Genomic DNA, 18121 nt, shown 5'->3' on the forward strand with positions numbered 1-18121 from the left:
TGAACGACACTTATCTGACTCCTCTATGCTTCTTCATGAATCATCTGTCTCCAGCACACCCCTGCATCCAGGCCGGGGGTGAATAACGCCTATATTGATGAATCGGGACCTAAGACTTTTATACTACTAAACATGATTTATAATGTAGGGGAAGCAACAGGATACAAGACATGGTAATAAGGAGAGATGTGAGGATCGATTCACAGGCCAAGTCAGTAGTCTCTAGCCGCTGGACAAGAGACTCGCAAATATCTTTCGATTCCGCCGTTGACTTTAATTATCCAGGGCTGACTCACAATCATGAAGCTTATCAATCACTGGAAGAGTTTTATATACATGATATATGGGAAAAAAAGAACAAACGTATGTAGGAAACTGGCTATGATAAAATTCATGACTGAAGTAGGATGGGAAGTGGATTTAGATCGCAATTTTCCTCTTTCTTTATTAAAAATTGTCCATGAGTTCTGCTAAGGATTTTCGAAACTGAACTAAAATTCAGTATATAAAGATAGAAAGATCATTTTATTCTCTATGTAAATTTATTCTAACACATATTCCCATGACTGGATCATTACGATTGTAACTCATGACACGATAAGTCATTCTTATTAATGCAAAATGTAAATTGAGTCCTGTTGATTTAATGAAAAAAAAAACCTCGAGTGTAGAAGGAGCCACCCCGTGTGTGATACAAGATTAGACAATGGATTTCTCTACCTATAAGTTCTATTATGAAGATGGCTTTGATTCTAGACAATATCTGGAGAATTACTTTTCAGATAACCATGAAATGGTATTTGAAGACGATACCTTGAAATTTCCCATTGAAAATCTTACAAAAATTTTTGCAGAAGGTATGTATTTTACTGTGCTTAATTCTTTTTTTCCATACTTTTATCACATAACAAATTGAATTCCCATAAAACTAAGTGTGTCATTCTAAAAATCATTTTGTGCCCAACCTCATATCCCCCACCACCCAACTTCCGATGAGAAGAAAGGAGGGGCAAAAGTTTTTTCAAGCTTTTTCTTGGCATTTAGTGAAATTGTGTTTAAAAATTTATAAGTAACTAAATGCAAAAGGGGCAAACTTATTGTTTGAAACGTGGGAGATCAAAAAGGGCAACTAAGTTGCCCCAGTATTATTATCTACAGGCTTTTGATTATCGAATATGATAAAGAATATTTGGTATCGGGGTCTAGTAGAGTAAATTTTTCTCCCTCTGTTAGTTTCAGAGCATTGGAAACTTGTTGGGGATCATTTTCCCATTAACTTTTATCATTTTCTTACCTTTTCAAACTTTATTTTTAGTTTACTAAAACTCAAATGAAATCATTTTTCACCCAAAAATGACATCTTATTTAAACCATATTTTTAGAGAATGTTTTTTGTTTTTTTATGCTATTTTTCCCCCTTTTACTATGAAATATTTGGTCTGATTTAGGTACCGTAGGTTCAGTTTTAACTTGTGTTTTGCATTGTGTTATCAGAATCATCTTTCTATCATTATAGTATAAAGAATTTATTTTTTGTACGCACTCAATAAGGTTGTATATACACAGGTTTTTCGGGAACGGGCATTCCTACACGCACCCTTATTGAGTGCATAAAAAAATGCAATTTTTTGAACAGATCTATAACTGATGTTAACTTTAGCTCTATATACTCTGGGGATGGCAGGAAAAGGGCCGACAGTAGTATGATAGAACAATTACAGGTGCATCTCATTAAATTAGAATATCATCAAAAACTTAATTTATTTTAGTTCTTCAATACAAAAAGTGAAACTCATTATTTAGAGTCATTACAGACAGAGTCATCTATTTCAAGTGTTTATTTCTGTTAATGGTGATGATTATGGCTTACAGCCAATGAAAACACAAAAGTCATTATCTCAGTAAATTAGAGTAATTAACAAAAAACAACTGCAAAGACTTCCTACACGTTTAAAAAGGTCCCTTAGTCTGTTTCAGTAGGCTCCACAATCAGGGGGAAGACTGCTGACTTGACAGATGTCCAGAAGGCAGTCATTGACACACTCGACAAGGTGCCAGAGTCTGCAGGAAGAGTGGAGAGGCCACAATCCAAGCTGCTTGAGGTCTAGTGTGAAGTCTCCACAATCAGTGATGGTTTGGGGGCCATGTCATCTGCTGGTGTAGGTCCACTGTGTTTTATCAAGACCAAAGTCACCGCAGCCGTCTACCAGGACATTTTACAGCACTCCATGCTTCCCTCTGCCGACAAGATTTTTGGAGATGGAAATGTCATTCTCCAGCAGGACTTGCCCCTGTCCACACAGCCAAAAGTACCAATACCTGGTTTACACACAACAGTATCAGTGTGCTTGATTGGCAGAAAACTCGCCTGACCTTAACCCCATAGAGAATCTATTATAGAGAATCTATGGGGTATTGTCAAGAGGAAGATGAGAGACCCCAGAGCCAACAATGCAGACGAGCTGAAGGCTGCTATCAAAGCAACCTGGGCTTCCATAACCCCTCAGCAGTGCCACAGGCTGATCGCCTCCATGCCACATTGCCGCATTGATGCAGTAATTGATGCAAAATGAGGCCCGACCAAGTATTGAGGGCATTTACTGAACATACATTTCAGTAGGAAAACATTTTGGATTTTAAAATCATTTTTCAAGCTGTTGTTCTAAAGTATTCTAATTTACTGAGATAATGACTTTTGTGTTTTCATTGGCTGTAAGCCATAATTATCAACATTAACAGAAATAAACATGTGAAATAGATCACTCTGTCTGTAATGACTCTATATAATATAGGAGTTTCACTTTTTGTATTGAAGAACTGAAATAAATGAACTTTTTGATGATATTCTAATTTAGAGAGATACACCTGTATCTGTCATGGCAATCCCTTCCTCTAATGATAGAAGGGTGACTGTGATAACATGTTGCGCAACACAAGTATAAATTGACCTTGCTAAAATCAGAAAATAAAAATATAATATTTCATTGTAAACACGAAGAAAATCAGTAAATATTTAAACAAATACATTTTGCGTCAAAATTAGAGTTGAGCCACCCCTGTAGTGTTCGGGTTCGGTTCGTCGAACACCGGTGTGTTCGCCGAACTGTTCGTCGAACTGTTCGTCAAACACCGTCGAACACCGTTAAAACCAATGGCAGGCAAACAAAAACACATAGAAACACATAGAAAACACCTTCAAAGGTGTCCAAAAGCTGACAAACTGCTCAGAAGACACAACTAACACATGGAAAAGTGACAAGTACATATAGTCATGCGAAAAGAAAAGAGGTGGAGGAGTAAAAGGAGGGGGAGACACAGATATAGGCATGTCATGCCCTTCTAAAATCAAGAAAGGCTGGAGTAAAAATCTAAAATCAGCCTACCAACACCCAGACGTCGTGACAAGAAAATTAAAAAAAGAAATATCTTTAGATAGAATGGCCGTTCCATTCAGAACACTTTCCTTACAAGACGTAGTGAGTTGTGAGTTGTGCCAAAAACGGAAACCAATACATTCGAACTAATCCACCATTTGTCATATCCAAGGGACAGGTCAGTAAACGACAACATCGACGCGGAACCAAGTACAGTAGTATAAGCTGTACATCCTTTGACAAGGCAATCAGGCAGATCAAGAAGTTGGGAAGGGTCACCCTAATGGCCAAAACAGACATTGATGCGGCGTTCCGGTTACTTACTACCTGTGCCTCTGAATAGTGTCCATCTATTGGGCTGCTTCTGGGAAGGAGCATACTATATAGATCGCTGTTTGCCCATGGGGTGGTCCAGATTAGTGTTGAGCCACCCCCGTAGTGTTCGAGTTCGGTTCGGTTCGTCGAACACCCGTGTGTTCGCCGAACTGTTCGTCGAACTGTTCGTCGAACACCTTCGAACACCGTTAAAACCAATGGCAGGCAAACAAAAACACATAGAAACACATAGAAAACACCTTCAAAGGTGTCCAAAAGCTGACAAACTGCTCAGAAGACACAACTAACACATGGAAAAGTGACAAGTACATATAGTCATGCGAAAAGAAAAGTGGAGGAGTAAAAGGAGGGGGAGACACAAATATAGGCATGTCATGCCCTTCTAAAATCCAAAAAGTGAGAAGCTGACACGTTCAGTCCGCTCCTGCCCGTGCCACCTCCGTGTCGCCGGGTTTGTGCCAGAGCAGCGGTGAACCCTGACGGCCAGCCCCCCTCTCCCAATACTGGTGCCTGTCCGCTGGTGGGTCGAGCGAGCCCCCCTGTGGTGGAGGCAGCTCTAAGCTTTTTAATTTAAATTGTCTCTCTAATTTGAATGAATACACTTTAAATCCATTTACAAGGATCTATTGGAGGGCAAGTCTCATGCCAGCAGCCGCGTAATTCCAGCTCCAGTAGCGTCCACTAAAGCTGCTGCAGTTAAAAAGCTATTATAAGGATCGAGCTCGGCTGTCCACCGCAAGGCATCCTACTGCCAGTCCCAGCCCCTATGCCTTGGGGTGCCTCCTGATGCTCTTCACTGAGTATCCCGTGGTCCCCAAGCATTTCCTTTGAAAAAATTAAGTGTCCAAACTACAGGTGGTGTAGCCTGCTTAACAGCCGGGATAATCCGCTGACTAGCAGACACTGCTACTAGGCACAAAGTATTTCCTGGGCTAGATGCAGTTAAAAATTTGTAATTAGATACTCTCGTTGGATGCTGAGAAAGCATTCCATAGAGTCTCCTGGCACGCCATATATGATTCTCTTAAAAAGCTTGGGGTAGGGGTCTAGGGGACCCTTTTATAGCCAAAATCACGGCCCTGTATCACAATACGTCACCTAGGCTGAAGATAAATGGAACTGTAGCACCCTGAGGGCTCGGTTGCTACAGAGGTATTGCACCTCACCCAGAGGTGTGATATCTCACTCTCAGGTAAGGATGCAGTGTGGATCAGGACCCGACACCTGCATGCATTACACCACATTGCCGTGGGGCAGGGCGACCAATATGCCTCTGAGATGGGCACGACAGTCCCTGTCCCTGGCTGGAGTGGGGGGAGGGAACACTGAGGAAGGGGAACCCTGTAGTGCAGGAGCAGGGAGGAAGCAGTTCCTGGGTGCATTGAGAAGGGAGTATAAAAGGTGGGCACCATCTTAGTTCAGTGCAGAGAAGTCTGAGCAGAAGTGGCAGGGAGCAGGGGCTCTGCATGAGCTCTGCTCCGGAGGCGGGCCTAGTAACAGAGGCCCAGGCCTGGAAGAGGGAGAAGGAAGGAAGAGGAGCGGAGAAGGCTCCAGGAACGAGGAATGAAGGGATCCCAGGGGTGCGGACGGGCGAGTCGCCACCGCACGCCCGAATCCACCTGCGTGGAGGGGTCAGGCCAAAGGGGGAGACCGGTCCCCGAAGCTAGTGGAGGCAGGAAACGACCCTCAGCTAGAAACCGGAGGCTCTGACATTTTATGTGGCGCAGCCCCTCGCTACACCCGCTAGGAAGGCACCACATAGGGTCAGGGAAACTGGCGCCAAGTTTACCAAGAGTAGGCCCGAGGCAGCCGGACAGAAGGGTTGGTAAGAAAGGCCAGACAAAGGACACACAAAGGGGGTCCTGTGAAGCGCTCCAAAGTTATCTGGGAGTTGTCTGAGCCCCTCACCTGGTGAGCACAGTACGACGTGGGCAGCCGTTACCTGCAGACGTGGTCTGGATAATAAGAACTGTGAGTAAAGGCCCTGGACTGCATCACTGACTCCGTGTCGTTACTGCTGCTGCCCTGCACCATCACCCCCATCCTCCGCATACACTGCCCTGAGGCTATACGCCTCCCGTGGGGAGTTATGCTACGCTCTGCTGCACCCACAACACCAGCCTCAGCGGTCTGCCCTGCAGCGGCGGTTCACTCTGACCGCAATCCACGGGTGGCGTAGTCGGACATTTAAACATCAAAACCACATAAATAGTTCCGCCACTGGTTTGACCACCCTGAGCCACGGAACCGGGTCGCCGCCACGAAGACTACAACCACCAGCATCCACCAAAAAGGGTCCAGCTCCGGGTGTCCCAAGGCCCAATCAACATTGTGCGATGATCAGGATGAAGTGTCTTGGCAATCAAGAAGTATGTAGCTGATTCACAGTACACACGTGTGCGTGCTGATAAGGGCAAATTGAGGACTCTTTCCTACAGGCAATTACGTCAGGTTAAAAGAGCAGCGGCAAAAAAGCCTTGTCATAGCAGCAGACAAGTTTTTGAAGCTGCTGGTGCCTCCAACGTCCCCCGAACAACAAGATGCAGGGTCCTTCAGAGGTTTGCAGCTGTGCATACGCCATCCTGTCGACCTCCTCTATCCACTTCACACAAGCAGAAACGGCTCCAGTGGGCTAAACATTACATGAAGACTGATTTCAAAACTGTTTTGTTCACGGATGAGTGCCGTGCAGCGCTCGATGGTCCAGATGGATGGAGTGGAGGATGGCTGGTTGATGGACACCCCACGCAAACACGGCTACAGCGCCAACAAGGAGGAGGTGGAGTAATGTTTTGGGCTGGAATCATGGGGAGAGAGATTGTCGGCCCCTTTAGGATCCCTGAAGGCGCTAAAGATGAACTCCATAATGTATGTGGATTTTCTCAAACAGCACTTCCTGCCATGGTTCAAGAAGAAGAACCGTGTATTTCACAGCAAGATCATTTTTTTGCATGATAATGCACCATCTCATGCTGCACATAAAACATCTGCATCTCTGGCTGATATGGGCATAAAAGGGGACAAACTTATGGTGTGACCCCCATGCTCCCCTGACCTCTACCCCATTCAGAACCTCTGGAGCATCATCAAAAGGAGTGTCTATGATGGCGGGAGGCAGTTCACATCTAAGCAACACCTCTGGGAGGGTATTCTGTCCTCATGCAAAACAATTGAAGCAGAAACCATCCAAAACCTGACAAATTCAATGGACGACAGAGTTCAGAAGCTCCTTTCGAACAAGGGGTCCTATGTGAAAATGTAACATCACCTAGAATAAAGTTTTGAGTTGAAAACTGTTTGATTTCAGTTTCTAATAACCTGCTAATGCTTATAATTTCAAAAATGACCATTTTTTTTGTCTTTATTAAAATGAAAAGGTTGATCGAAAAGTTTGCGGGATCTAAGAGTGTGGCAACCCAGTAGTCATGATTACTTCGAATTCTGACAATATGAGGGTCATGTTGCAGGTAGTGCAGCAAGAAGGCACTTATGTGTCTTGCGCATCTCGGAGCCCCAAAATTATTTTCCGGACTAGATGCAGCTAAAAATTATTATTAATTTTAAATCTGGTGGAGCTTAGTATAGATGGCCTAATAGGATCAGTGCTGCACACTGCTACAAAGCCCAAATTATTTTCCAACCAAGATACAGATAAACATGATTAGTAATTGTAAATCTGGTGGAGCTTATTATAGATGGCCTAATAGAATCAGTGCTGCACACTGCTACAAAGCCCAAATTATTTTCCAGCCAAGATACAGATAAACATGATTAGTAATTTGAAAGCTTAAAACGGTTGGTAGGGTGATTTTAACCAATCATAAAGCTTTTGCTCTCCCCAGGATGACACAGGGGTAGAAAAGTCGTTTCGGATCCATGATTTGTTCATCTTTATGAACGTGAGTCTGTCTACATTATCAGTGGAGAGCCGTGTGCGCTTATCTGTCAGCACACCACCAGCAGCGCTGAACACACGTTCAGACAGAACGCTGGCTGCGGGGCATGACAAGATCTCCAAAGCGTAAGTGGCAAACTCCAGCCATTTATCCAGATTGGAAGCCCAAAAAGAGCAAGGGTCCAGTGACACAGTCATGGCTTCAATGTTTACTTGGAGATACTCCTGTACCATCGTCTCTAGGCGTTGACTATGTGTCAGACTTCTTGTCTCCTGTGGCCTTGCAAAGGATGGGCTAAAAAAGTGGTGAAATGATTCCGAAAAATTGATGTTACCAGCAGATACTGTGGTTCTGTTACGGTTTGAGTGCTGAACACTTGACGGTCCCACGGTTGGCAAGTTGGAACTGTGAGATTCACTACGTGCACCACTGGTGTTTTGTGGAAAAGCACATGTAAGATTCTGCAACAGTCTCTGCTGATACTCCTGCATGCGTGCATCCCTTTCTATGGCAGGAATAATTTCGGCAAATTTACTTTTGTACCGGGGATCTAACAGTGTGGCAACACAGTAGTCAGGATTATTTCTAATTCTCACAATTCGAGGGTCATGTTGCAGGTAGTGCAGCAAGAAGGCACTCATGTGTGTTGCGCATCCAGGAGCACCAAGTCCCTGTTGTGTTGGTGGCGAGGTAACAATCATGCTTCCTTCCTCTGTCCTCTCCCCCCAACCTCGCACAACAGAAATGTGATCAAGGTCTCCCTCATCTGATGAGTCTTCCATCAGTTCGTCCTCCACTTCTTCCTGGGCTCCTGCACCTTCCTCACTAGTTTGGCTGCTACCATGCGCCCTGGTAAAACCATCTCCCCCACCCTCACATGCCTGCCGCCTTGGTGCTGCCGACCGTCTGGACCTTGCAGATGTTAGCCCTTCCGCATACAACTCCTCCTCCTCTACTTCCTCCACCTCCTCTTGTGCCACCACCTGACTCCGAATTCTGTTTAACATGTGCTCCAGCATGTAAATCACCGGAATAGTCATGCTGATAATGGCATCGTCAGCACTAAACATCTTCGTCGCCATTTCAAAACTGTGCAGAAGGGTGCATAGGTCCCTGATCTGAGACCACTCCTCCAGCGTGATTTGCCCCACCTCTGGATCTCGTTGGCCCAGGCTATACGTCAGAACGTATTGCACCAGGGCTTGTCGGTGCTGCCACAGTCGCTGCAACATGTGCAGAGTTGAATTCCACCGGGTAGGCACATCGCATTTTAGCCGGTGAAGTGGCAGGCCCAACGACTTCTGTAGAGATGTAAGTCGCTGAGCTGCGGGATGCGAACGGCGGAAGTGAGCACACAGCGACCGTGCCCTCTGCAGAAGGCCATCTAGTCTGGGATAGTGGGCTAAAAATTGCTGGACAACCAGGTTCAACACGTGAGCCATACAAGGCACGTGTGTGACATTGCCCCGGCGAAGGGCCGCACCCAGGTTTGCAGCATTGTCGCACACGGCCTTCCCTGGATTCAGGTCCAGTGGAGACAACCATTCATGAAATTGGTTCTCCAGAGCTGACCACAACTCCTCAGCTGTGTGACTCACATTTCCCAGACATTTCAAAGTAAAAACCGCCTGATGACGTTGAGCCCTGCTGCCAGCATAGTAAGGAGGTGTGCAGGATCCCTTCTGTGCAGTTAGAAAGCTTGTGGCATGACCAGACAGGCTTTGGGTGCAGGTGGAAGACCGAGAGGAGGTTGAGGAGGCAGAAGCAGTGGAGGAACTTTGACATAAAGAGGATTGACGCACAACTCGTGGGGACGGCAAGACTTGGACAGCAGCCCCTTGTCCTGCTGTCACCATAGTTACCCAGTGCCCAGTCAGCGACATGTAACGCCCCTGTCCATGCCTACTCGTCCAAGTGTCTGTGGTGAAATGCACCCTGTCACACACAGAGTTTCTCAAAGAAGCGGTGATGTTGTGTGCGACATGCTGGTGGAGCGCAGGCACACCTTTCTTTGAGAAGTAGTGCCGACTGGGCATCTGGTACTGGGGCACTGCGACGGACATAAGGTCTCGAAAATCCTCTGTGTCCACCAGGCGGAAAGGCAGCATTTCTGTAGCCAAGAGCTTGCAGATGGTGAAATTCAACCTCTTAGCTTTCTCATGGCTAGGAGGAAATGGTCTTTTACTTGTCCACATCTGAGGGACCGAGGGCTGGCTATTGTGCTTAGACGGGGTTGATAAGGGTGTCCCCGGCAAACTGCCGGTCTGTGAGGAAGATGCAGGCGGACATGTTAGGTTGCCTTGATCCAAAGGTGGTGCTATCGATGTCGGACAGCGCTCAACACCAGCTGGTGTTACCACCTCCAAAGAAAATGATGACCTGCCAATCACGCTGGCTGTTGCGGGTAAAGAGGTGGCAGGTCTGCGCCCCAAAACAGGTGTGACTGCTGTCCCCCCAGTCACAGAGGATGAAGAGGCTGCGGATGCACAAGATATGGCAGACGGTGGCTGGCCCGGCCGGCTAGGCCGCATTGTAGCACACTGAGCTTCCCACTGCAACTTATGCTTCATGTCCATGTGCCGGTTCATGCATGAAGTACTCAAACTATGTATTTTTTGGCCTCTACTTAGCTTTTGCTGACAAATGTTACAGATAACACGAGTTGGGTCATCTTTATCAATCTGAAAAAATGCCCAGGCTATGCAAGGCTTAGCACCCATGCGACCTGAAGAGCCACCACGACTTGTGGTGAGAGGCAGAGTTGTGTTTGAGGATGCAGTTGTTGACGTGCTTCCAGTACTACGTCTCTGTCCAGGAAGGCGCAACCTGACCTCGTCGTCACTAGCATCTTCCTCCACCTCCTCTGCTGACCTCATCTCTTGGCTGACTGTGGGTTGACAGTAAGTGGGATCTCCAACCTCTTCATCATCACCCTGTGCATTATCACACCCGTCGTCCTCAGAGCCAACCTGTTCCTGCCCTGACAAAAAACTAAAGTTGTCGCTCCAATCAGGTATTTGAGTCTCATCATCGTCTTCCTCATTGTCTCCACCAACAGGAGTTACAGTTTGGGAATGAGGGTCTACATTATGGTCAGAACCTTCTGCGTCTGGTCCTGGATCCGACTCATAAAGATTCTGGGCATCAGTGCAGATCATTTCCTCGTCTGGATTCACAGAAGCGCTGGAGTCGACCTCTGATTCCCAGGCTATAGTATGAGTAAACAGCTCTGCAGACTCAACCATCTGTTCTACCTCATACTCAGACGGGCAGCTGGAGATTTGGGAGCTGTGAGGAAGCAAGTGTGATTGGGGTGACACCTTTGAGGACTGGAGTATTTGTGATGTTGAAGTTGACGTGGAGGAGAGCCCACTTAAAGGAGCACTTGATATCCGTTGAAGCACCTGCTGTTTTTGTGCCTCATCTGGAATTTGTAGCGATTGGCGTGGCCGTAAGAAAGGGATCTTATCACATTGTCCGCTAAAAGAAGTAGACATTTTAGTTTGGCTGGAAGATGGTCTTTCTTCTGCAGATGTTACTGTTGCTTTAACACCTACCCCACGGACACAACCTTTTTTCCCCTTCCCAACACGCCTATTCCCCTTTCCACCAGCAGCAGGCCTTTTTCCACTCATTTTGGTGGTTAACTAATTCACAACTCTGGAGTTGTTTGCACAAAAAAACAATGGATGGGAACCGAGCAGAGCTGAGTGGCCAAACTGTGGTATTAGGCCAAAACTATTGGCTGGGTTAGATGGAGAAAAAAATTATATTCGATTTGCAACCTGATGGAGGTCAGTATAGATGGACTAATAGAACAAGTCCCACACACAGCTAGAAGCCCAAATATTTTTTCAGAGGTAGATGCAGAAAAAAAATATATTCAGTTTGCAACCTGATGGAGGTCAGTATAGATGGACTAATAGAGAAAGTCCCACACACTGCTAGAAGGCCAAATATTTTTTCAGAGCTAGATGCACACAAAAAATTATTTTGAATTTGCAACCTGATGGAGGTCAGTATAGATGGACTAATAGAACAAGTCCCACACACAGCTAGAAGCCCAAATATTTTTTCAGAGGTAGATGCAGAAAAAAATTATATTCAGTTTGCAACCTGATGGAGGTCAGTATAGATGGACTAATAGAGAAAGTCCCACACACTGCTAGAAGGCCAAATATTTTTTCAGAGCTAGATGCAGAAAAAAATATATTCAGTTTGCAACCTGATGGAGGTCAGTATAGATGGACTAATAGAACAAGTCCCACACACAGCTAGAAGCCCAAATATTTTTTCAGAGGTAGATGCAGATAAAAATTCTTTTTAATTTGCAACCTGATGGAGGTCAGTACAGATGGACTAATAGAGAAAGTCCCACACACTGCTAGAAGGCCAAATATTTTTTCAGAGCTAGATGCAGATAAAAATTATTTTTAATTTGCAACCTGATGGAGGTCAGTATAGATGGACTAATAGAGAAAGTCCCACACACTGCTAGAAGGCCAAATATTTTTTCAGAGCTAGATGCAGATAAAAATTATTTTTAATTTGCAACCTGATGGAGGTCAGTACAGATGGACTAATAGAGAAAGTCCCACACACTGCTAGAAGGCCAAATATTTTTTCAGAGCTAGATGCAGATAAAAATTATTTTTAATTTGCAACCTGATGTAGGTCAGTATAGATGGACTAATAGAGAAAGTCCCACACACTACTAGAAGGCCAAATAATTTTTCAGAGCTAGATGCAGAAAAAAATTATATTCAGTTTGCAACCTGATGGAGGTCAGTATAGATGGACTAATAGAACAAGTCCCACACACAGCTAGAAGCCCAAATATTTTTTCAGAGGTAGATGCAGATAAAAATTATTTTTAATTTGCAACCTGATGGAGGTCAGTGTAGATGGACTAATAGAGAAAGTCCCACACACTGCTAGAAGGCCAAATATTTTTTCAGAGCTAGATGCAGATAAAAATTATTTTTAATTTGCAACCTGATGGAGGTCAGTATAGATGGACTAATAGAGAAAGTCCCACACACTGCTAGAAGGCCAACTATTTTTTCAGAGCTAGATGCAGAAAAAAATTATATTCAGTTTGCAACCTGATGGAGGTCTGTATAGATGGATTAATAGAATAAGTCCCACACACAGCTAGAAGCCCAATATTTTTTCAGAGGTAGATGCAGAAAAAAAATATATTCAGTTTGCAACCTGATGGAGGTCAGTATAGATGGATTAATAGAACAAGTCCCACACACAGCTAGAAGCCCAATATTTTTTCAGAGGTAGATGCAGAAAAAAAATATATTCAGTTTGCAACCTGATGGAGGTCAGTATAGATGGACTAATAGAGAAAGTCCCACACACTGCTAGAAGGCCAAATATTTTTTCAGAGCTAGATGCAGAAAAAAATTATATTCAGTTTGCAACCTGATGGAGGTCAGTATAGTTGGACTAATAGAACAAGTCCCACACACAGCTAGAAGCCCAAATATTTATTCAGAGGTAGATGCAGATAAAAATTATTTTTAATTTGCAACCTGATGGAGGTCAGTATAGATGGACTAATAGAGAAAGTCCCACACACTGCTAGAAGGCCAAATATTTTTTCAGATCTGGATGCAGATAAAAATTATTTTTAATTTGCAACCTGATGGAGGTCAGTATAGATGGACTAATAGAGAAAGTCCCACACACTACTAGAAGGCCAAATATTTTTTCAGAGCTAGATGCAGAAAAAAATTATATTCAGTTTGCAACCTGATGGAGGTCAGTATAGATGGACTAATAGAACAAGTCCCACACACAGCTAGAAGCCCAAATATTTTTTCAGAGGTAGATGCAGATAAAAATTATTTTTAATTTGCAACCTGATGGAGGTCAGTATAGATGGACTAATAGAGAAAGTCCCACACACTGCTAGAAGGCCAACTATTTTTTCAGAGCTAGATGCAGAAAAAAATTATATTCAGTTTGCAACCTGATGGAGGTCTGTATAGATGGATTAATAGAACAAGTCCCACACACAGCTAGAAGCCCAATATTTTTTCAGAGGTAGATGCAGAAAAAAATATATTCAGTTTGCAACCTGATGGAGGTCTGTATAGATGGATTAATAGAACAAGTCCCACACACAGCTAGAAGCCCAATATTTTTTCAGAGGTAGATGCAGAAAAAAAATATATTCAGTTTGCAACCTGATGGAGGTCAGTATAGATGGACTAATAGAACAAGTCCCACACACTGCTAGAAGCCCAAATATTTTTTCAGAGCTAGATGCAGAAAAAAATTATATTCAATTTGCAACCTGATGGAGGTCAGTATAGATGGACTAATAGAATGATGCTATGCCCAAAAGATTTTACTTCACTAGGTGCAGTAGAAAAATTGGTATTCTATACACAGGTGGTATATCTTGCAACACAGATAGGCTACTCCACTGACTAACACACTCTGCAATAGGCCAAAAAGGATTAGCTTTGCTAGATTCAGCCAAATGCTGTGAAAAAAACTTGCACAGCACTGGCACAGACCTGCCTGGCAAAAACTGATAGGAACTGATGTAACCTAGTCCTGAAAAAGACTGCAATTACAATTAGTCTTTACTCCCACAATCTATCTATTTAAGAGCACAGACCTGCCTGATAAAAATCGTAGGAAATGCTGTAACCTAGTCCTTAAAAGGACTGCAATCACAACTATTCCCTACTCCCAAGCTATCTGTAGATTTGTGCGAAAATTGGCTTGAAATTAACAAGGTATAGCGCACACAGCAACAGCGGTGCCGTCTAACACGCAGCTGCAGCAGTGAGAAAATGGTGGCGACGGGGAAAATGGCTTGGTCTTATAGGGCAAGGACATGTGACATACACTGCCAATAACACATGCCCTTGCTTGTGTGAAAAACAGCAGTTCTCTCCGTGTGTGCGCTGCTGATAGGCTGACAGACTGCACCTCCCCACTGCAAATGCGGGAAAGAGAAAAAAAAATGGAGATCTTCATTATTCCTGCAGAGATCCATCCCCTGCCCCTCCCCCCACCCCGCTGTACACTCAAACTGCGTATTAACATTAATTTTCATCATTACTGAGAAAAAATCCAGTTATGATTTTGGTGCACGAACAGTTATCGAACATAACCTCGAACAGCCGAATTTTTCTCAAATCGTTCGTGTTCGCCGAACGGCTCGAACACCGCCCAAAACAGCTCGAATTTGAGATTGGCGAACAGTTCGAGTAGAACAACGCTCATCTCTAGTCCAGATCCTGCTCACTATTTGAGGCGTTTAGTTGCTTCCTCGAATGGGTTGTAATAGACGTTTCTAAGGGGGCACATATTATCCATTACCTCGACAACTTCTTGTGCCTGGGCCCAAAAGATTCGCCACAGTGTGAATACACGCGGTAGTCCACCTGTGAGAAGGAGAGAGCTGGAGGGAGAGCGGACACCACAGAGCCGAGGGGTTAGATGGAGAACGGAAGAAGGAAAGAGGGCGAGGTAGGTAAGGGAGTACAGTGGAAGGCCGACCTGAGCTCCCCCACGTTCCTGCTGGGCGGGGAACAGCCCTGAGAAGAAAAGCCGCTTGCGCATCCCTTTGAGGTTATGGGCGCGAGCGGGCAGAGGGACTACGCTGGAGTGCGAAGACGACACGGCCAGTCCGTTCCTGCCCGTGCGACCTCCGTGTCGCCGGGTTTTTGCCAGAGCCGCGGTGGACCCTGACGGCCAGCCCCTCTCTCCCAATACTGGTGCCTGTCCGGTTGTGGGTCGAGCCCCCCCGCGGTGGAGGCAGGTCTAAGCTCTGTAATTTAAATTGGCTCTCTAATTTGAATGAGTACACTTTAAATCCTTTTACAAGGATCTATTGGAGGGCAAGTCTGATGCCAGCAGCCGCGGTAATTCCAGTTCCAGTAGCGTCCACTAAAGCTGCTGCAGTTAAAAAGCTTTTATAAGGATCGAGCTTGGCGGTCCACCGCAAGGCGTGCTACCGCCAGTCCCAGCCCCGTAGCCTTGGGGCGCCTACCCGATGCTCTTCACTGAGTGTCCCGGGGGCCCGAAGCATTTCCTTTCAAAAAATTAAGTGTCCAAACCACAGGTAGTGTAGCTTGCTTAACAGCTGGGATACTCCGCTGACTAGCAGACACTGCTACTAGGCCCAAAGTATTGCCTGGGCTAGATGCAGTTAAAAATTTGTAATTAGATCTACAGGCGGTTGCTACTCCGCTGACTAGCAGACACTGAAGCTTTGGAGCAGACCTCTGATTCCCAGGCTATAGTATGAATAAACAGCTCTTCAGACTTAACCATCTGTGTTACCCAAAGCCATAGTGTATGTAGTTTCTTACGGTTAAAAGGGGGGGGGGGAGCGACCTAACCCACCTGGAATTGACGATGCCAACGTCACGTAAAACACAGCAAGGGGACTCCAAAAAGAGTCTCCATTTTTTCCAAAAATTGTGGCACAGACACCACTTAAGTGGCATCAATTGCCCCAGAGTTGCTTAAAATGGTTGGTGAGGTGATTTTACCAAATCCTCAAGCTTTTAGTCTCCCCAGGATGACACAGGGGTAGAAAAGTCCTTGCGGATCCATGATTTGCTCATCTTTATGAACGTGAGTCTGTCTACATTCTCAGTGGACAGCCGCGTGCACTTATCTGTTAGCACACCACCAGCAGCGCTGAACACACGTTCAGAGAGAACGCTGGCTGCAGGGCATGACAAGATCTCCAAGGCGTGAGTGCCGAGCTCCGGACATTTTTCCAGATTGGAAGCCCAAATTGAGCAAGGGTCCAGTGACACAGTCATGGCTTCGATGTTCACTTGGAGATACTCCTGTACCATCCTCTCTAGGCGTTGACTATGTGTCAGACTTCTTGTCTCCTGTGGCCTTGCAAAGGATGGTCTAAAAAAGTGGTGAAACGATTCCACAAAATTGCTGTGACTAGCAGATACTGTGTTACTGTTACGGTTTGAGTGATGAAGACTCGACAGTCCCACGGTTGGCAAGTTAGAACTGTGAGATTCACTACGTGCACCACTGGTGTTTTGTGGAAAAGCACATGTAAGATTCTGCAACAGCCTTTGCTGATACTCCTGCATGCGTGAATCCCTTTCTATGGCAGGAATTATTTCGGCAAATTTACTTTTGTACCGGGGATCTAAGAGTGTGGCAAACCAGTAGTCGGGATTACTTTGAATTTTGACAATCTGAGGGTCATGTTGCAGGTAGTGCAGCAAGAAGGCACTCATGTGTGTTGCGCATCCAGGAGGACAAAGTCCTTGTTGTGTTGGTGGCGAGGTAAGAATCATGCTTCCTTCCTCTGCCCTCTCCCCCCAACCTCGCACAACAGAAATGTGATCAAGGTATCCCTCATCTGATGAGTCTTCCATGCCCATCGCCAGTTCGTCCTCCACTTCTTACTCAGCTCCTGCACCTTCCTCAACAGTTTGGCTGCTACCATGCGCCCTGGTTAATCCCTCTCCCCCACCCTCCCATGCCTGCCGCCTTGGTGCTGCCGACCGTCTGGACCTTGGAGATGTTATCCCTTCCGCATACGACTCCTCCTCTACTTCCTCCACCTCCTCTTGTCTCACCACCTGACTCCAAATTCTGTTTAACGTGTGCTCCAGCATGTAAATCACCGGAATAGTCATGCTGATAATGGCATCGTTGGCACTAAACATCTTCGTCGCCATTTCAAAACTGTGCAGAAGGGTGCATAGGTCCCTGATCTGAGACCACTCCTGCAGCGTGATTTGCCCCACCTCTGGATCTCGTTGGCCCAGGCTATAAGTCAGAACGTATTGCACCAGGGCTTGTCGGTGCTGCCACAGTCGCTGCAACATGTGCAGAGTTGAATTCCACCGTGTCGGCACATCGCATTTCAGCCAGGGAACTGGCAGGCCCAACGACTTCTGAAGAGATGTAAGTCGTTGAGCTGCGGGATGCGAACGGCGGAAGTGAGCACACAGCGACTGTGCCCTCTGCAGAAGGCCATCTAGTCCGGGAAAGTGGGCTAAAAATTTCTAGACAACCAGGTTCAACACGTGAGCCATACAAGGCACGTGTGTGACATTGCCCCAGCGAAGGGCCGCACCCAGGTTTGCAGCATTGTCGCGTACGGCCTTCCCTGGTTGCAGGTCCAGTGGAGACAACCATTCCTGAAACTGGGTCTCCAGAGCTGACCACAACTCCTCAGCTGTGTGACTCACATTTCCCAGACATTTCAAAGTAAACACCGCCTGATGCCGTTGAGCCCTGCTGCCAGCATAGTAAGGAGGTGTGCAGGATTCCTTCTGCGCAGTTAGAAAGCGGGTGGCATTACCAGACAGGCTTTGGGTGCAGGTGGAGGACTGAGAGGAGGTTGAGGAGGCAGAAACAGTGGAGGAACTTCTAGATAAAGAAGTGGGGACTCGTGGGGACGGCAAGACTTGGACAGCAGCCCCTTGTCTTGCTGTCACCATAGTTACCCAGTGCCCAATCAGCAACATGTAACGCCCCTGTGCATGCCTA

General features: G+C 45.7%; 1 protein-coding gene across 1 annotated transcript in view; it reads left to right on the plus strand.

Annotated features, from left to right (window-relative positions):
- The first annotated feature begins 643 nt into the window (after positions 1 to 643).
- Positions 644 to 18121, plus strand: part of LOC141172746 (nicotinamide N-methyltransferase-like) — a 37316-nt gene continuing 19838 nt past the window's right edge. Inside the window, exon 1 of the mRNA XM_073657217.1 lies at positions 644 to 857. Within this exon, the coding sequence (XP_073513318.1) occupies positions 707 to 857 (151 nt within the window). The 5' untranslated portion in view covers positions 644 to 706. The remainder of the gene's footprint in view (positions 858 to 18121) is intronic.

This window comes from Phyllobates terribilis, unplaced genomic scaffold (genome assembly GCF_046119375.1).
Source record: "Phyllobates terribilis strain yellow unplaced genomic scaffold, ASM4611937v1 Scaffold_12__6_contigs__length_324123572, whole genome shotgun sequence".
NCBI lineage: Eukaryota > Metazoa > Chordata > Amphibia > Anura > Dendrobatidae > Phyllobates > Phyllobates terribilis.